The 20,158-nt window shown below is 48.5% G+C and overlaps 1 protein-coding gene across 4 annotated transcripts in view; it reads left to right on the top strand.

The window, feature by feature from the left end:
- Nucleotides 1-20,158, top strand: part of GRIK4 (glutamate ionotropic receptor kainate type subunit 4) — a 135,751-nt gene that overhangs the window by 52,481 nt on the left and 63,112 nt on the right. For all 4 annotated transcript variants that reach the window (XM_074162327.1, XM_074162329.1, XM_074162331.1 and 1 more), the window contains exons 2-4: nt 6,104-6,268; nt 13,204-13,301; nt 16,714-16,879. In XM_074162327.1, the coding sequence (XP_074018428.1) occupies nt 6,104-6,268; nt 13,204-13,301; nt 16,714-16,879 (429 nt within the window). The remainder of the gene's footprint in view (nt 1-6,103; nt 6,269-13,203; nt 13,302-16,713; nt 16,880-20,158) is intronic.

Raw genomic sequence — 20,158 nt, forward strand, 5'->3', positions numbered from 1 at the left:
GAGCGAGAGGCAAGATGAGACCCGTCTTGCAGCTGCCTGCTGTGAGAATGGCAGCTGGCGGGTGGTCCCCCCCTCCCGCCCCATTTTGGACATGGAACAGCCACCTCCGTTTCACATTGGGGTGTGCGGATGAAGGAAAGAGGGGTCTTGGCAGTGCTTTTACCTGCCTGGACCTGAGGGACAACGTTTACTGGGGCACAAAGATGAGCTGCACAAAGATGAGGCGTTGCATCCCAGCACTGTGACGGGTCCAGCACGACTGACAGGTCGTCACCTTCACAGGCGCAGGGAGAACAGCAGGGGCAGTGTGACAGCATTCTCTGTCTTCCCAGAAACTCCCGGTCTCGGAGAATATTACTCTGATTTTATGTACACAAAGCAATTATTAAAGAAGAGGAAAGGGAGGTTGCGTTTCAAGCAGTAGAAACTAAAACCCTCAGCTGTTTGTATCATGTCTCCCCTTTTCTCTCCCTCTCTCTCCCCTGAATTCTCTCTCTCCGGATAGCAGAAATGAGAGGGAAGCTCCATTTAAATGCAGATTTCAAATGTTGGCCAAGAGCAATAAATAGCCCTCTGCTACGCTGATCAGACAAACATTATCAAGTCTCTTTGTGAAGGAGAGTTTATGTTTTTAGATTCTCTTTTTCCTTGATGAGATCCTCTTTCCTCTCAGAGCAATAGCATATTGACGACTTGTTATTTTATTTTTAAGCAGCACTTCAGAGATTATAATGGAAACACAATCCCACCTGTTTCTCCACTGGAGCTATACTTGACAGCCCTGTAATGAGGAAGTCTGCAAATTTCTTATCGTTTACTGTATAGACAGCCTGAAGGGCTGATACTGTATTCGGCAGAGGGGAAATGTGCAAAAAGTAAGACAATCCCGCAACCGGTTTTAATCAACTTCCCCCTCAAATGAAGCTGGAGCCTGGTGGGTTTGGAGCCAGTTTTGGGGTTGAAGAAGCCAGGAGCAGCTGGCTCAGGTGGGTCTCTGCTGACAAGGGTCGCGCTGGTGGTCGGGGAGCAGCAAGCAGGAGCAGGAGCAAGGGGAGATGTGGAGGCCTGGGGTGGTTCCCCCACGTCCCAGGGCATCTCCCGAGGCTGGAATTCACAAGCAGGACGTCGATGTTAAGGAGCGGTATGTTTTTCTGGTGTGCCTTTGATGGGAAGGGTTCCTGGTTTTGAGACTAAGGTTTTGAGACTAAGATCGGCTCCAGTGGTGGGTGTTGCATCTTCTATGTGTCTAAACCTGGTTGAACTGAGGTTGTGGTTCTCAATTTGAGAGTCCGTTCATCACAGGAACATAGGGGATCTGAGGACTGTGTTTACAGTATAAATAAGAAGAGGTTGAGGTGTGATCTTAACCTGTCATGGCAGACACTGGAGAAATATTGTGGATGGCTTTGTATCTTTTTAACTTGGAGGGACAGGTTATGAACAGTGAAATATCATCTTTACTAAGCCCATGCTTTGCTAACTCTCCATCATCAAGAGGTGACTTGAGATGGCAATTGTGTTTCTGAGTAAGGCTTTACATCTCAACGCTATGGAAAAGCATCAGAGAGAATGCAACGCATCTTAATAAAGTTAACAGGGAAAGGTCAGCTGAACACTCTTTGTTGTAGCAGTGTATAAACCTCCCAGTAACATCTGTTCCCTGTTATTGTTATAAAAATGCTACTTCATTAGATCTTGGTTGGATCATGAATTAGGCAGTGATATGTAGTAAAACTTGCAGTTGTATTAGGCCTGTCAGAGTGCATATGTTGTGAGTCTGGCGGGTAGCACTCTGGGGAGCCGTGTGGCTTGGGGGAACGGGAGAACGGAGGCTTTCTGCTTTTTTAGCTCTGGTTGAAACCCAACTGAGGGTGGAAAGGATTAAATCTCAGTCTTGTCTGTAAGCTGGCTGGTGCACTTCATAGGGTGAGTTGCCGTGTCTCAGCCCAGCTCCAGGAAGACAGCTGTCTCCGTCGCTGAAAGCACACAAGCTGACAGCGCTGCCTGTCCCCCCCCGTTCACTGTTTGGGCAAAAAGAAGTAGGACTGAAATGTTCAGGGTGAGAAATGAATGTCCTTCCTCTTCCTGGAGAAGTTTCTCCAGGGTAAGAGGAGAAAACACAAAAGAGTTTGAGCATCTGCCTTTCATACTGCTGTGGCTGTGCTGGAGTGGGGTGAAAGATTCCCTGCCCAGGGCAGGGGCATTGGAAGTCGATGATCTTTAACGTCCCTTCCAACCCAACCATTCTATGAGTCTATGAAAATGCTGTGGCCAGATGCCACCACCCCCAGCCGTCCCTCTGTATGGGGCAGCCACGTGTGCATGTGCTGTGGGGCCGATGGAGCCCAAGGAAGTGGTGTCTCTGGGGTTCCCCTTGTCTGGACAGGGCACCATTAAATCGTTAACTTTTGAGTGTTGCATTTGAAATGTGTGTTTGATGGAAACCTACAACTGAAGTCACTTTTTGCTCCAATCCTGAGCAACTGTAACCCAAACTATTTTCATTGCATACCCAAAGCAGTAAACTCTTCTGGTTTGTAGCCTCTTGGGTTTGTGGGTTTTGTGTTAAGTGTAAGGAAAACCTGGGCATATTGAACAAAAAAAAGATTTATTACTGTATAAAGGATGTTTATTGGAATATCCCATGGGAAAAGATGTTCCAACCAGTTCTTCCTGGGAAAAGCTCAGCATCTGCCAGTCCTCGCTGGCTTCTCTTGAAGCTGTTTGACTCTCAGTCCCTGTGAAATCCTCAGAAGCCCTGAACTGGGAATCACATACCCAGGTGCTCCTGAATTCCTCTGAAATACTTTTCTCATAATTCATAGAGAAGGCAGTTCTAGATTGGGGACATTTATTATGATGGGGAAGATAGAAGTGATTTTTGAGGCCAACAAAGTTCAAAGACTGCTGTAAGTTTTCAGGATTAAAGATTTACTTGATGCAGCTTCCCATATTTAATAGACAGGAATAGATGAAAGGGAATTTCTATAAAGATTTTCGTTCATACTTAATGATACCGCTATTAGATGAGCTTTGGCACAGTGTCCCAAGACATGAAGTTTTAAAACCAACCTTTTTTAAACATTAAATGACCTTTTTCATCCGCTAGCTTTAATAAATAAAGATTAGTTCAGCCTCATTACCTAGTCTGTTCTGGGGGCTGGTTGAATATTTGGTAAAACTAACTAGTCTCCCAAAATGCAAGTGAACAAATTCGGCTGCTTTTCTATCGCAAGCCCTGCGGGGAGATAGGAAGCAGTAAAGTAGTTTGATTAGTGGCTGGGCTCTGGGGGTGCCACCGCCACTTCCATCCCGGGATTGAGGCTGTCCGGCTCCGTTCCTTTCTTTTCCCAAACTTACCACTTGCTGTGGGCACTTTCCCCTTCCTCATGCATTTGCTCCCAAGGTGGACTGCGAAGTTCAAATTCAATCAGAGCTGAGTAGGGAAGAGGGTTTTTTGTTTGGGTTTTTGTTGGTGGTGTTTGTTTTTTTTTCCTCAGCTGTAGGGAAGATTTCCTTTTGCAAAAGTACAAATGGAAAATGCCATCCCAAACAGACACAAAATATGTTTGTGCAAACATTTGTGCTGAGATGGCCTGAGGAAAATATTTGAAATGCTTTGGGTTTGATTCTTCTAAAATGGGTTTAACTATACATTAGTGGAAATGACTTTTGTTTGAAAACACAATTGAAGAATATACTGGAGAAAGTTGTCCAGTTTAGTTATTTTGAAGCTTTAAAGTAGAAAATAATGAATCTAAGAATGCTGACATACACTTCGCCACCACTGATCTTTAATTTTGCTGTGTCAGCACCTGGAACGTAAGAAGCATTTTGTGATGTTGATCAGATTCAGTACATTGCTTTACCCTTTCCTGGAAACAGGGCAACAGTGAAAAGTTTACACACAACACATCAAACAGTTTGGTGTATGAGAAAGTGGGGTCTCTTCAGAACTGTCTTCTCTGTCTCCTAGAGAAGTGGGGAGTTGAGCAAGCTGCTTGTTGGGGCACTTGAGTCTCTCAGCTTCTTTTTAATTAAGAGCAGTCACCAGCCACGTCGATGTCTTAAAAAGCTGTGATCCGTGCTCCTGGCCTTAGAGGAAAGCACAACCTTTTTTTTTCTTGCATAATGAGATTAAGATTAACTGCCCTAGCTTTGCAGATAATGATGGTGCTTGCATGTTAGCGGAGCAGAGGAGATGGTGTCGCCTGAAGGACTGGGAATGTTCGCCAAGACATCTGTGCATATCGTACAAGAAGTATTGCTGTGTGTTTCTTTATCAGTACTTAGTTCAGTTTAGCTCCCATAAAACTTGGGGAAAAAGTAGGAAGAGAAGGAGTTTTCAGTGGATATCATCGGGATACAAAGTAAAGCAGGACCACCTTTGCTTCACCACTGGATTTGGTGTCTGGGTACCTTCCACAGCTGGGCTTAGGGCAGGACTGGGAAGCAGAGATGCTCTGCAGTTTTGTCATGAGAGAAGAGATCCCACTGGGACAAGCATAGCAAGGCTGAGAAAAGAGCCCTGGAACGCCATGCAAGTTGCTGAAACTGGGCTATGCTTTGAGGTTTGGGTTGGTTCAAAGCAAGGCTCAGGGGTGGGAAAGTCAAAGTAAAAGGAGTCTGAACCCGAAATAGGTTTATTCATTGGGCTGGGCTGTGTCAGGGGCTCTGTGTGTTGGTGGCAATGAAGTGTGGTCTATGCCCGTGCACTGGGGGAGCAATGGAGACCTCCAAGGCACAAACTGATCTTCTGAGGAACATGTTCTCAGTCCCACCTACGGCACAGCATCACCATGCTTCTTTAACAGTGGTCCCGGTTAGCTTTGTCTTCAAAACGTGTGTATCCTTGGACTCTGCTCTTGCTCTTAGGGAGGCAGGATACCTCTCGTTTAGAGCTGATGTGCTTTACTTCAGCGGCCAGCTGATTTACATGCTTCGCTCTGGTTTTCCCTATCTAAAAAAAAAAAAAACACAACCAAACCAACCTGCCACAGCGCAATTATATGTTTCAGAGCTTCAACAAGGCACCCAGCTGCCGTAGTTAGTTCCGTGTTTCCCTGACACACGGACCAGCAGAGCCCCGCTAATCCCCGCTTTGCGAACCTACGCGGTGCGGGGCCCGATTCGGCGCTGAGCTGCGCCTCCGTCTACACCCGAGCAGTTCTGAATGGCATCGCTCCCTTCGGAGAGTTTTTTTTTGGAAAGGGAAGATAAGCATTGGTGCCTTTCTAATACGCACAACAAAACCCAACGCTGCTCTTCCCCAGGTACGACCGAATAGCTGCAGTCTGGGAGGAGACCTCCTCTTAGCCAGGATAAACCCACCGGGCTGCAGACGTTGTGCCAGCTCATAATGAAACGCTGTGATTAACGTTCAACTCCAATTTCTTCTCGCCTTCCGTCAAGAAAATAAAAATAATACCCCACACTATCTCCCTCTGCCTAACACAGATTTGAGTGGGCAGGCCCAGGAGCTGAGTTCAAGAGTCAAGTGCTTTCTGTTTGAAAAATATTTGTCCCTTCCCACCCACGGCTGCCCACGTGCTTCCTGAAATATTCCAGCTATCAGCACCCTTACCAACGCTTTCTCAAAGGAGCGAACCGAGGCCGTCTGGGGACGTTCTTCCTCTGTCGGGATGTGAGGCAGTGCCCGGATCCGGGATGCTTGGGGGCTGGCTGCGCAGCTGGATGTCCCTCTCTGGGAGCCACCCAGCGGATGCGGGTGCTGCCGGGGGGCGCTGCCAGAACACCCCCACCACCACCACCACCCTCCCCAAGCTGCCGTGGGCGGCCGTGTCGTGCTGCAGCGTGCCGGCAGGTAAAGCAGCCGCTGCTGCGAAGATTTCACCGCCCACGTGTCTGGCAAGACCCGGGAGGTGGGCGAAGCGGCGGGAAAGGCCGCGCGTGGGAGGGGAGGCAGGCTGGGTGCGCTAACAATAGCGGTGGCAGGAGCAGAAGTGCCAACGCGGCGGCCGCTTGCGTGGCAGCGTACATCCCGATGTAGGGATGGGGAAGGTGGGGGGGGGGAAAGGGGTCGCATGGAGCCTCGCCGAGTCCCTGCCAAGCCTAACCTCTGCCAACGCCTTTGTTCCCGCAGCTGCCATCCTGGATGACCCCATGGAGTGCAGCAGAGGGGAGAGGCTCTCCATCACCCTGGCCAAGAACCGCATCAACCGCGCGCCCGAACGGGTGGGGAAAGCCAAAGTGGAGGTGGACATTTTTGAGCTGCTGCGAGACAGCGAGTATGAGACGGCAGAAACCAGTAAGTACCCCTCCACGTAGCCGGTTCTTCCCCAGTTCTTCCCTCCGGCGGCTCGGAGGAGGTGTCTGGCACGCCGCGCTCGCTGCAGAGGATAATTGTGCGATAGTCGAGGTGGGCGCACAGGGTAAAAAGCACCTCTCGGCTCTTCTGTCAGCACTTTGAAAGATCAACACGTGCTTCCATGAAAGCGGGTCTCTGAAAGGTCCAGGCCTGCCCTGGCTGCCCGTGGCAGTCAGGTTTGGTGCAGGGGTTTGGTACGGTCTGGGTGTGGGCACAGCATCCCCTGGGGAGGTGGCACGTAAGAGGGGAGGTTGGGCTTGGAAGGGCGAGTGCTGGGACCAGTTTTCATTTGAGGGTTTAGCGTGGTGTTGTGAGGTGAGCACTGGCGTGGACTGAGAGGATCTGGGTCCCCGGTAAGCTTTGCCACCACTCAGCTCAGCGACCTGGTGCAAATTATTTTCTTTAATCTGTGCGTCAATAAGCGGAAGTAATGATACAGGAGGTGGTGCTCCTTTCTAAAGTACTTAATAGCGTGCAAATAAGAGACTCTGGGCAAGTTCAGCGCAATTAAGTTATTTTTAAAACCCCACGGAACACAGTTTGTCAGCAAACATGATAGCTCTTTCAGTGCTTTAGATTGGCAGTGGATTTGTTTACACAAAGTGAAGTTTTCAAGTGATGTTTATAATCATGTGGATTAAAAAGAGCTAATTTTGAAAGAGCAGTATACTTTCCGTGTTGTTTTAAAGTCCCTTAATGCAAACTGGTCTCTGCTACAGGTGTTCCTCTAGATGCCCAACATGTCAAGCCCGTGCTCATGAATAAAAAAGGAATTGATGGTCAGTGTCCCACAGACCTCTCAGGAGCCTGAGTGAAAGAAACCAAAAAGATCTATAATAGCTTCTTCTTGTAAGGGGGAAAATCCTTTGGAATAGGATAGCTTCCCTTTAGAATAATTTTTAAGATGACCTCTTAGAGTTCAGGGGAGGACTGTAATTTTTTATTACAAGCTGGCTTGAAAAAGCTAGAGAAATCATTTTTGAATAATAGGGATTTTGACTCCGTTCCCTGTGGTTCTCCATTCCAAGCGTGTGTAATCTGCAGGGTATCCTGAAATGGTGTGATGGTACGTTGTGGTCTAGAGCAGGCTGTTTTTTTTTAACATGGGTCTTTATTCTGCCGAGCGCTGAGCATCCCTGGGCCTGGGAGGCACCGGGCGCTGCTGAGGAGCAGGTCTGTGGGTAACTGGCTCCAATAGGCCTGTGAGATCAGCAGATCGCTCCTTCATTTCCTGAATTAGCGTTTGCATTATTTATAGAAGCGTTCAGTTAATAAAGTGCATTTCAGCGAGTACCTGTATGTCTATTTATAGAGCCTGTCGCCCATGAGGCAGTCTAGATTAAGATCATCACATGCGGCACCACAGGGAGCCTTTAGAACTGCAGTTCTCTGCCTTTTTGGACCCCTCGTATCTTCTAACTTTTTCTTGGTCTTTCCCATCTGTTCAGGGTTGCGTGAATCCTGCTTTACCCTCATTTGGCACAGCAACAGGGCAAATCCAGTCTCACCAGCTGGGTCACACAGAAGGGATGGGGGCTGCCAGCGTTTCCAAGCGCATTCCCAGTTTGCCCCCAAAAGTATCCCGAACCTTCCACCCAGCCTCCTAGGAAATGAGGAAACACCTTGCTTGCTTGAGCTTTCAGTGTCTTTGAAAGAACCAGTAGCGCTTTTAGTTCCATTCTTTCCCCTTCCTCATAAATCTTCCGCGGGTAGCGGTGTTTGTGGTGTTTAACTTCGCTCGATGGCCAGGTGACCCCCGAGCCGCGGCGGAGATCGCGAGCGGGTTTTCTTTCTCACTTGCACCTCCGTAACACGGGCTCAGAAATTTTTCTGGTGGGATGTTTTTCAAGCAGGAGAATACTAATTTGCCGAGAACGAAGCATTATGCAAGAAATTGTTGATTTCAGCAAGCGTAGTGTTTGGGGAGAACATGGAAATGGGATCAGTGAGGAAGAGGCAATCTTCCATTTCAAATTTTTACCTCAGGGTGATTTTCTTTGTTTTCTTTACTTTGACTTACAGAAAGTAAAAAGCAGAAATCAGAGCAGACTGATTTGATTTTGGCGACGTGAATATTCACATAATCTTGCAATATGTTATTTGCTTTTTCTTCAGAGGGAAAAATCTCTTGAAGCGTTTCTTATAAAAGGAAAAATCTGGATTCTGCATGGCTCCGCTATTAACGTCCCTGAAGTTATTCTTCATATATAATGGTAGCAGAGGAGAATCAGATCCTTTAACTCAGATTTCAAGGCTTTCATGGCTTTCAGATGTCTGACTTCTCAGCTTTAATATGGCACTGATATTTGTTATCACACGTAATATTAATAAAAGCAGTTTAGATGTTCTAACCTATGACTGCAAAGCTGCTATACATCTGTTTAATACTGTTCTCAAATTTCACGCCCTTTGAATCACCCATAAATATCACAGCTAGCATGGGTGGCCGACTGATCTAGGAATGCTGTGATTACACCCCATCAGTGATATTCCGCGTACAATTAGTGCTTCAAGAGAAGAAAGTCTTTTGGAGAGTTAGTTTTTATGTTAGTTGTTGAGCTAGTTTTCTTTCTTTTTTTCCTCCTGACTGACTCGGGTATCTTACTATTAGGGGGCCACAAAAATCACAATTGCTGTAGCAGATAAAATATGAGTCAGTCTTAATGACATTCATGCTTGATTTGCCATTTCAGCTTTATATATGAATGAAGACAAACACTGGCTGTTCCTGTATGCAACATCGGTAAAGTCCTGTGTTTTGAAATGAGTTTGCAGTGAAAGGTTATGGATAGAGCTTTTTTTTTTTTTTGCCGTTATAAGTAAAGCCTGTTCTCTCTTTGTGTTTGATGTTTAAACTCCTTTTATGGAGATCCAAAATGACTTGTTTAATCATGTCTTTATCTAAAACACCTTATTCCTTTTGATGTCCAGGGAGGGACAGATTTTCTACTTGTCACCCTGTCCCCTGTCATCTCATCAGTCTTTTAAGCATCTTTCTGTTGTTAATCCAAACATCTCAGGGCAAGTCTGCAGTCAGAGTGAGCAAGCAACTGGAGGATTATTAATTTTTATTTATTCACACCAGTGTTTCAGTGTGCCTGATAAGTCCATTCGGTGACACTGGCAGTCTTGGAGCCTCCGTGACACCGTCTGCTTATGCACTTGGCGCTTTCTGTATGAGAATCCCGTCCTGGCCAGTCCCTGTCATTCAAGATCCTCTGATATGTTTTGCAATCATGGAATTGTTGAGGTAATTGCAGACCTTCCCTGCTCGTTTATTTTCAATTAGAGGCAGGAATCTTCTTTGCGTGCTGTTTGAAAGCCTTGTATCGGGTATCTGTATGCGGTGAAAGAGGTGCTGTGTTCTGCACCGTGGGTGGGTGCTCTCACCGGAGCACTTTGAGCGTGCTTTGAAGTGGGAGAGTTCGCAGAAATGCTTGCCAAGTGCCCTGAGATCCCAGGAGGTGAAAGGCACTGTCTGCCCATGACTAAGTGGATGTAGATACCTACATAATGCTAGAGCTACTTATTTGTTGTGCCTTTGCGTGTTCAAAACTAAGCACCGATTTCTGTCTTCTTTTAAAACATATTGTGCTGTTCCCTGAGTGTCCAGACCTGTACTTAAATCCCAAATATACTTGTGGAAACTACTAAACGCTGCCCTTTCTCTCTCACGAGGCAGGACAGAGTAGTATGAAAGGAGAGCCACCGTTTTGCATTGCACGTTGAATGCACACCTGAGCTTGCGTGGGGACCACCTCCTCGCTCCGTAGCCTGTGCTGGGAGGGGGACAGAAGACTCTGACCCCCCCCTCCAGCTTCTGGGCAAAGCCGGTAATTGCGCAGACCATAACAGGACCTCTGAGCCACACAAGCAGCAGAGGCAGAGAGGTCCCACATACAAGTAGAAAGGCAGCAATCAACCGTTCACGTTTCCAAGGAGCTGCCCCCGAGTGATGGCAGGAAGGGATCCTGTCCTGCCTCTAAACCAGCAGAGAATGGTGTACCCTGGGATGTTTCCTTTTCAAAGGATACGTATTTTAAGAGTTTTCTTAAGAAATCTGTTTGCTCAGCCTGCTGCTTGTTTTTCTGTCCCACTGTCCTCAAGGATGTTAACTTAGAACAGCTGAGTGCAGGCAGTCCATAAAAATGGCTGGAAGAGGAGGTCTGGGACATCTCAGGCCTTCAGATCAAGGAAGATCAGTAGCACCCACATCCCATCTCGTGATAAAGAGGTTTTTAACATGATGCCACTTCAGTGTCCTGTATTTCTTGAGGTACTGAATTCTAAAAGACATAAAAAGTGGACACGATCTTGGGCAGAGGTACCTGGGTCTGCAGCAGTCAAAAATGTGTCCTGCACAGTATATCGCTTACGTGGTACCCATGTGTTGAAGTATGAAGAGACGTGAGTGCCTGGGGCTACGCCAGCATCTGTAATTATAGTTTGTACAGTTATTTGGGGTGAATTTTTGGTACTGGTCTGACATTTCTACATCCCTTACGTGCTTGTCTGAATCCTCAGTGGCCACCATGGTAGCAAGATTGAGCCTTTTCTCCCTGTGGAGACTATAACAGCATCAGGTAATGTTCTGCAATAGGAAATGTGCTTGGATTACAAGAGAAGAAGCTTTCCAAATGTGGTCAAAACCTTTGCCTCAGGCACCTCCACTTTGTTTCCATTCATTTTCCTTAATTTTACTGGATGTTTCACCCTTGGCGTGATAAGCCAGGTCTCTTTCTTCTGACGGTTGTTGCAACTCTGTTGCTATGACTACTTAACCCACTTTTGTTCTCGATACCAGAGATAAGAAGAAGAGTGCTGGCCAAACTTTCCCCTGCGTGCACAGCGAAATTCCCCCCAGGACTTTTGGCCCTAATAACCTGTGGATAAAAGGGGACTTGGAGCAGCTCCTTCCTCCTCGGTACCGAATTGCAGAGCTCTGCTGCAGCTCAGAGGGACTGATGAGGGCCACGGAGATAGCACGGAGGGGGTTTTCAAATTGCTGGTGCTCTTATTTAAAAGGATCTTCTGAAGAGGTGTAAGTGCCTGTAAATTTTTAAGCACAGAGGAAAAGCAAGTGCTGGATTCCTTTGAAGACGGTGCAGAAAAATATCACTCGTTCTGTAGCAGACTGAGATGGTGGAGGATGAGAGAGCATGGAAGGAAGGAAAACCCTAGAGAAGATGTTTGCATATCATCTGCACTTCCTATAAGAAGTCAGAGCGATCAGTATGTGTAGGGAATTAGTAGTACGAAGAGTTTTTCCTTCAGATAGCACTTGGAGAGAAGGGAAACCAATTCCCTGAAGCGACAAATTAAGTCCTCAGCTTTTGGCCTCATATTGCAGTCATGAGGCTGTGGAGACTTAGGAAGTCTAAGGCCAGAGATGACCGCCTTGACTAGCTGATCTTATCTTCTGCAGAAAATGAACTGTAGACGTTCACTTGGTGAATGCTAAACTCAGCCCCATAGCTCACTGTTTTCTAAAAAAATCCCAAGCGTGGGCTCTCATTTCTCGTCCAGTCTTGATTTAAAGACTTGAAGTTGGTAGAAAACCTTCTCTGATCTGTTGTACGACACTTTTGATGATGAATTCCCTTCGCTGGTTTGAATTTTTCTAGTTGTTTTGTTTTGGGTTATTTTTTTTGTTTCCAGCCGCTGAATCTAGATAACTTTTTACAACCGGCACAAAAGCTTGTCTGACGTGTAAGGCAGGGACCTGCAGTGAGGATGGTGCTCTGAAACAGACCAGCCATTTGAGACTGAAGAGGCACTATCTTTCAAATCTCAACTTTGCGATACGGTGGTTTAGTTTTTACATATGAAAACGTTGGGAGCTTGCTCTTGCCAGAACTGATAAGTGATTTCGGTGCCTCCTTTCCTCCCCGTGGTATCCTCTTTCTTCAGAGAGCAGTCTCTTGACGCCAGTTGAGCAAATGGGGCTTTGTCTGTCCGGGGAGCGAGGAGCCGAGTGCGTGGCGATGCTGGGGCAGGTCTGGTATTTTAGAATAAGCTGTGGCCAGCACATGTTGAGATGAGCCTTTCGGAATCCGGGGATTCAGGCGTGAGGGGCTCTCACCTTCTGTTCCTGAGGCTTTGCCTGCGTGAGCTGCTCTGGAGGAGCGTTTCTGAGCGACGTGGCTGATTGGGGTGGCAGCGGGGAGGTGATGCCAGCTGGGGTAGTCCTTGGAGTGCCATTCAGCTAAATTTGTGCTGTGAATTAAAAGGACAAAAGGTTGCAGTTTAACCCGGGAACCTTGAGGGAAGAGATTTAACTTCTTCATTTTGTCAGGGTCTTTTTATTGTTCTGCTAACCTTGGTGGCATGGAGCCAGATGATTAACTACTGCCAGAAAAAAAACACAAATGAAAAACAGTAATAGCATCCTTATTACTACCACTGAGCTCTGCAGAGCATGAGGGAAGAAATTCATAAAAGTTTGTTTGCTGCTAGATGATGCTTTGAAGCTAGGTCACTGCTGGTGTTTAGCATCTTCCATAAACTTTGGGTAATGTCTTATCTTGGAGAATAGCAGATGGGGCCAAAATGGGGTGTTATAAGGGAAAAACCCCAGTTCTGACTCAGAGATGAGGAAACCAGGGCTCTGGGAAGAGTTCAGATGGGATTTAGAGAGGCTGGGGAAAGATGGAGAGGAGGGTGCCACAGGCAGGGTGACAGTGCTCCAGAGGGAATAGAGGGATTTGGGGGGGGGAGATAAATGGCAGGGAGAGTGTTGTGTGAAGGAGATGATACTGTGTCTGTAGTAAGGTGCAGCAGGTAGCGTAAGTAGGAAATTGAGGTCAGGAAATTGAGTGTCAGCTGGAAATTGAGGATGAAGTCTAACGCATGTTTCCTCTCTCTGGTGTCCACAGTGTGCCAGATTCTCCCCAAAGGGGTGGTAGGCGTCCTGGGACCTTCCTCAAGCCCAGCCTCGAGCTCTATTATCAGCAATATCTGTGGGGAGAAAGAGGTAAGTGGAAACATTCCATGCTATGTCCTTGCGCCGACTGACTTGACCCCAATGCCCTGGTGCCTGGTGGCTGCCCAAGGCTGGCAGGGTGATGCGGGAGCCTTGGCTCCTTCCTCCTGGTGTTTCACGTCAGGTCTGGGGTGAGAGCAGAGTCACCGGCTGTGGGTAAGGGGCTCTGCAGAGATCCTGACCTGTTCCACAGTCTCTCCACCTTCTGCATGGTGTCCTTCAAACTGAAGATGCTCTCGGTGGGCTCCGGTCGCAGCGGTGCTTCCCGCTGGCTGCTGCCTGGTGCCCAGGCTCCCAAGCGTTTTGCTGGTGATTTAGTAAGTATGGATTAGGTTTTTAATTTACCACTATACCAAGCAGCACTGCCTCCTGTGCAGATCCCATGCAGGAGGGCTTTCCTGCAGCCTTGAAAGCTTTCATTTGAGACTGTCACATCTATGCCAAGTCCCAGCTGCAGCTGCACAGCTCGCTGCAGCCTCCGGCTCTGCCATACGCTGCCTTCTCCCTCTCTGCCTCTTGCAGCTCTTGTTCAAGTCTGGTGCTCTGTTTCTCTGTCATCATTTCGGTGTACACACATCTCTCCTTTCCACCCGGCTCCCCAAACCCTCTCCAGCTGGTGTCCGTGTGCCTCCTGATCCCCAGTGTATTCTGTCCTCGTGTCCCAGTGGCAAGGCAGAGCAGGGATGTCACCTCCATTAGACGGAGCAGTGAGGTACCTGCCTGTAGTACTCCAGGACATCCTTGGCAAAAGATAACTTGCTGTGGTCTTACCTTCCTGTGATCTGCCTTGGCTTCTAATCATCAGAGTTGAGAACTTGGTTTTTAACCTAATGCACATATTCTTGCAGCTTCTTCCTTTCCCATTTCCTCTCTCTTTTCTGCCCACCTTGTCCTTGTTTTCATCTGTATCACCTTTTACTTCAGCTTCCTTCATGTGCCACACCGATGTGAGCCGTATCCCCACTGACTGAGGGGTGGAAAAACCTCAGTTTGCCCTGGTGGATACCCATCCCGGCCAAAGCTGCTGTGACATGACTTTGTCACATACTTGGCAAGCTGCACCCCTTTCTGTTTGCTGCTGTTCCATCAATGCAAACCCTTTTTATCTGTGTCCGGACTATGTGCCTGATTTAATATTTTATAAACCTCGAACCATCTTACACTGATCTGGCTCTGCTCTCGGGAAAAGAAATTGAGTTCTCTTCTCATAGTTCATCCCTTTAAAGCCAGATAACATCTCTCAGCCATTTAGTGGTCTCTCTCTGGAGCCCAGCCTCCAAGGAGGGGAGTGCCTGGAACTGAGCACTGTAAATAACTTGCATTCACAAATGGCTGCTGTTCTTTGTTCCCCGAGAATCAGAAGTGTTGAAGAGATGGAAGAAATCTTTTAGACCTAGTGCTCTGGGATACAGCAGGATGGGTCTCTTGAGAGTATTTTGTAGTGCTTTCTCCAGTTAAACGTCCCAGGCATGTGCTCCATCCCAGGCAAAGACAACTCTGCAGTAACAGATTGCAAGTGTTTTCCCCCTGAATTTCGTATTCAGTCTGAGTCTCTGATCTAAGTCTCTTCAGGTTTTTTTTTCAGAAATGAAAGGTGAGTGCTGGTGCACTTCTAAGGTATTTGATTCTCAAGCTTGATCTCGGCTGCCCTCCTAGTGATGTAAACCTGCAGTAACTCCCCGTGATTTATATCACAGTAGCATCAGTTGGTGCCGCTGTGTTAAACGTGATACAGCAGCCCAGCCAGAGCCATTGTACTTACAGCCGTCCATCAGGTGAAGGAAAAAGTGTCCCCGTTTTACCAGCGAGGCACCAGATGGTGGAGTGACCGGCCTGATGCTCACCAGGAGCCTGCAGTAAATCTGGGGGATGAACCTGTGTCTCCTGCATTACCTGTCTAGTATCTTTAGCCCAAAGATTTCCTTCCCCCCTGTCCAGAAAGGGGTGTCGCAGTGGGGCAGAGCTCTTGGAAAGGAGAGGAGGACTCCGGGAGTGAAGGTGAGATCTGAGCCAGGGCTGTGATCAGCTCTGGGCGCTGGCAGGAGCTGCCGTGGTGGTGGCTGCCTTCACCTCTGTCTCCATCTCTTTCTTCTCTGTCAGCGGTTGTTGCTGCAAGGCTCAGACTCCACCTGGCTCCCCAGAGTGATCAGCACGCTTGTACTGGAGCTGCCCTGTCTGCTCTGGTTAAAGGAATTTGCCTTCCGCTTACAGTCTGCTTCTCTCCCTGTTAACAGAGCCCGCGGTGAGGGCTGCAGAGTGAAATCAAGGCAGATAGGAGCTTATTACTCTTTAACTTTCCTATTGCTAACCAAACAGCTTATGCTGTCAATAAAGCAGCCGTCACAAGCTACTAATAGCCTTTCCCAAGAGGAGAGAGATGGGAGGCATAGGATGATAGCTTCCGGAAGGACTAATAATGGAGGAAAAGAGGACTTGACACTCCTCTAATGAAGGCGAAGCAGATGTTTCCCTTTCTCTCTCTTCTATTTCTTCCAAATAATTCACTCAGCAAAAGGAAAACAATATTCCTTCTCCTTATTTGGCTGAACCTCCGGTGTCTCAGCTTGGTCTGTCTGCCCACCCGTTCCCTGTTCTGCCTCGCAGGGAGCCCTCGGGCTGTCCCCCCATGCAGCTTCCCCGCTCCTCCTTCCCCGAATTCCCCGGGAAACAGCATCCCACTCCCGCCTCCTGCTCCGCTCCATTAATGACAAGCGCAGCGTTATTAGTACTCGTGGTTACGGTCCCGTTGGAGCTTGCCCGCCGTATGGCCACCTGTTACCTCTCTGCTGATCAAAAAAGCCCAGAGCTTCTGGCTGCGGCATCTGTTCCTCTCTCTCTCCTGAGCCTTGCCAGCGCGGGGTCATCTTGTTCTTCCCTTCATCTCTCCTAATTACCTGACGACACGTCGGTACTGCAGGCAGAGGTGGATTTGCAGCACTTCATCCATCTCGCACACGGCAAAGGTCTGGGGGTCTCCGGCATGGGCTGTGTGACTCCCTGCCTGCCTGCGAAGCAGCCTCCGTATTTACCCAGGCAGCAAGCCCGAAATGAAGTGTGGGCCTGGCTACAATTAGTGCCCAATCTAATTAGGTTGCACTCATCCGGAATGGTTTCCTGTGCTGTAATCACAGCCCCCGTTGCCTTTCTCTGAGTGGCTCAGCAAGACTTTTCCTGATCCACTCCTTCCAGTGGCTTCTTGTTGCTGCGATAATTATTTCTCTCTGCTGTTGCACAAATCCCACCCTCCTGTCCTCACTCCGGTGATGCTTCTGCAGTTTTATTGGGATATTTCGCTTTCTGCCTGCTGTGCATTTCACACCAAAGGTCCTTTATGGTAGATTTACTTGTTTTTATTTCTTTTTCCTCTTTAATTATGTTTTCTTTCCCCCTCCTCCCCTCTTAGGTTCCTCACTTCAAAGTGGCGCCGGAGGAGTTCCTGAAGCTGCAGCTCCAGCGCTTCACCACCCTCAACCTCCACCCCAGCAACACCGACATCAGCGTGGCCGTGGCGGGAATCCTCAACTTCTTTAACTGCACCACTGCCTGCCTCATCTGCGCCAAAGCCGAATGTAAGTCATTGCCAGGTTGGCTTCGGCAGCCCCTCTGCTCCCGGTGCCTTCTGTTCGAGCTCCTGTTTGGTGCCTGTTGGAGAAGGTCCCACAGGCAGCCTGCGAGAGCTGCCTGGCTTGTAGCATCCCAGGGCGTTCGTCTCGCCTGGTTTGGGGTGGCAGGGTCTCTTCTGGTGGCAGCAGGGTGGGCATTCAGGCAGAGCAGCCCGAAACAGCGGGGACCTGTGGGGCAGGTTTTTTCCACCCTGTTGCCCCGTGGAGGTGTCTGTGGTGTTTGTGAGAGGAGGAAAGGCGATGGGGGAGACTTGCCTGCCTTCTGTTTGACAATCTGAAGAGTGTTTTGCTTGCACAGATGGGTTTTTGAAGTGAAAAAAAAAAAAAAAAAAAAGGCTTAGCCTTGTTTTTAGCCTTGTTTCTGGAGATTATTTTAGGCAAGTAAAGCTTTTTGAAATATGTCTTTCCCAAACCCACGTGCAGTTTGCGGCCTAAAAGCAGGACTTGATTAATAGTCAATACACTGCACACCCTCTTGTGCTCTGCAGCCATACATCTGTTGGTAATTGTGCATCTGGATGCTGGAGCATTCACCTCAGCAAGTCCATATTCATCTCTGCATAACTCTGCTAACGTGGCAGGAGCGGGCTCTGCATCGCAGTGGATGGAGAGAGTAAAGTGTGTCCTGTGCTTTCTAAGGTGTAGCTGGTGTGTAGTAGCCACGTCTATTTTGCTTTCATTATCCCGTATCCAGAGTTTACCATACAAACGAGCCTAGGAGAGGGCTTTGAAAAGGCACATGGATCCAGTGAGAGCTTTGGGGCTACTGGCAAGAGATTCGCAGTCTGTGACCGTGGGGCCAGGTAGAAAGGCAAGGCAGCATCCTTTCCAGCTAGCCCTGGGCAAACTTCACACCACCAGCTGTGCGAGTAACACAGCATTGTGGCAGGCTGGTACACAGGAATAATAGTGTCTTTGCCTTTTCTTTTTGCTGTATGTACCCTGAGGAGACCACGTCCTCAGCTGTTGTCGGTCAGTCCATTGCCTTCAGTGAGCACGCTCAGATTTACCCCAGCAGAGAACCTGACCCAAAATTACGCAATTAAAATCATGCACATGGTCTCCTGCGTTACTTCTCGTGCTGGAATTTTTCATTGTCTTAACCTTAACAAGCCAAAATGAAAAGAAAGAAAGAAATTAAAAAAAAAAAAAAAAAAAGAGGAAGAAAAGATAATTAGATTTTCTCACCTGCCGTGCAGCACGCTCCCAGCTCTGGCCTGGCACGGGGCACAAACACACACACACACACACACACACACCAACAACTGCCCTACACCCCTGCCCTGCTCCACAGCGACGGGCCAAAACATGCAAGTGTCTCCCGTTGAATGCCGCCTGGTATTAATATAGGCTTCGTTTAACTGGATCAAAACCTTGGGAACCAAATAGCTCGCATTAAAACAACACCCTTTGAATTGAATGAATGCAGTTTATTTAACTCCGGTATTCCTGGATAACTCCGTATTTAGGATGTGCTGCACAACCCGAGTCCTTCCCAGGCCCAAGGAAGCAGTGGGATGGGTGCCTTTCGTGCATCCTGCTCTTTGTGCTCAGTAAGGACCTGAGCTGGCCTTGAAGCACATCATGCTCTGACTAGAACGAAGTCCGAAAGACATAATCCAGCTTCGTGTAGGAGCACAAGTCCTCATTTTCCCTTAGGACAAGCAGTGCTCCTAAGCACAGTCCTTAAACAACTAACTTGAGGCACTTTGGGCTTTCGGAAGGTTCCCTGGAGGCAAATAAGGGGAGCATATGAGCTGTCTGCTCATCAGGAAGGAAATGCTGTTTTGAGGGATGTTATTATTTAGATCCCAGGAGGAAAAGTCATAGCTGGTTTTGGTTTAAATACAAGGCTCCATGATGGGACTCCCGGGTCCTATCCCGTCACGCTCGTACTATCACTGTAAGGAGTCACGTCCTCTGGGGACTGATGGTAATTTCTTCTGGCAGAAACAGAAAATGACCCTCAAAGTCAATGGACTTAGGCCAGCCTAAGTGTAATGCAGTGGTGGATAGAATAAGATTATGTGACTCAGTTTCTCTGCAGGCCTTTCCTGCCTCCCAGGGCCGTTCCCCGGCAGCGGGCTGTAAACGTCCCAGGTGCTCTGGAGGAGAGGCCATATCTGCAGAGAACTGGGGGTGACTGCTCCTGCCAGCTCCAAATGTTTGCATAAGAAAAGGAAAAATAAATTAAGCAAGATCAGGACTGGCCAGCTCGAACCACTGACCTCCCTCTGCGCGTACCTGTGGTCCCCATAGGACTGTTCAAACATGTGCCTGATGCGGGTTCTGCACATGGTGGTCCTCGCTTTGGTACTTCAAAGTTGCCAGGAGGTGTCTACCAGCCCTTGCTCATGTTCGGCCTGCCGAGCAGCCTTCTGAAGTGCCAGTCTGTCAGCGGCAGCAGCAGCATCTCACATCCTCTCCTCATCAAACAAAGGGGAGTCTCTTCAGATAACAGAGACATCCCTCCACACGACAAGAGGAGCTGCAAGCAGGAGGCCTGATGAAGCTACAGGTAGGATCTGACATGCTGGAAATGATAATTTCCTCCAGTCAGAGGAGGAGATCAAACGCTTCCTTTCTTCCTTGGTCCCACTTCCTCCTCTCTGTGCCTGATGTGCTTTAGAAAGTTAGCAGCTGGGCTCTGCCTTCCTCACCAAGGAGACCAGGGTGGCTCCCTGAGCCATGGGCTGGAGGACAAGGTGACAGCAGAGGTGCAGATGTGGTCACAGAATGATATGGGGTTGGAAGGGACCTCTGGAGATCATCTAGTCCAACCCCCCTGCCAAAGCAGGTCCACCGAGAGCAGGTTGCACAGGAACGTGTCCAGGCGGGTTTTGAATGTCCCCAGAGACGGAGACTCCACAAAGAAAAGGATGAAGAGGAAGCTGAGGGTCTGCTGTGAATCACAAACTCATAGAAGTCGGCAGAGGGGTGCCCTCCAGTTTGCAAGATTAACTGCAGCGCAAGCACTGCCTGCTGCCAGCCCCTGCTTCACCCCAGTGTTTGCCTGGGGATGCTCTCCAAGGGCAGAAGCATCTCAAGTTCAGTGATGGTCCTGGGCTGTAGTGCCAGCCATGGTGGCTCCTGGCGTGGGTGGCCAGGTGTGCTCAGCCCTCATCACCCACTGAAATTGGGTGCAGGTTTGGTAGTGAGGGCTTGGGGAGCTGCAGCTCCTGCTGCCTCCCCTCCTCCTAAACATCCACTTCTTACACAGTACAG

The sequence above is a fragment of the Numenius arquata genome, chromosome 22 (assembly GCF_964106895.1).
Source record: "Numenius arquata chromosome 22, bNumArq3.hap1.1, whole genome shotgun sequence".
In the NCBI taxonomy this organism is placed as follows: Eukaryota; Metazoa; Chordata; class Aves; order Charadriiformes; family Scolopacidae; genus Numenius; species Numenius arquata.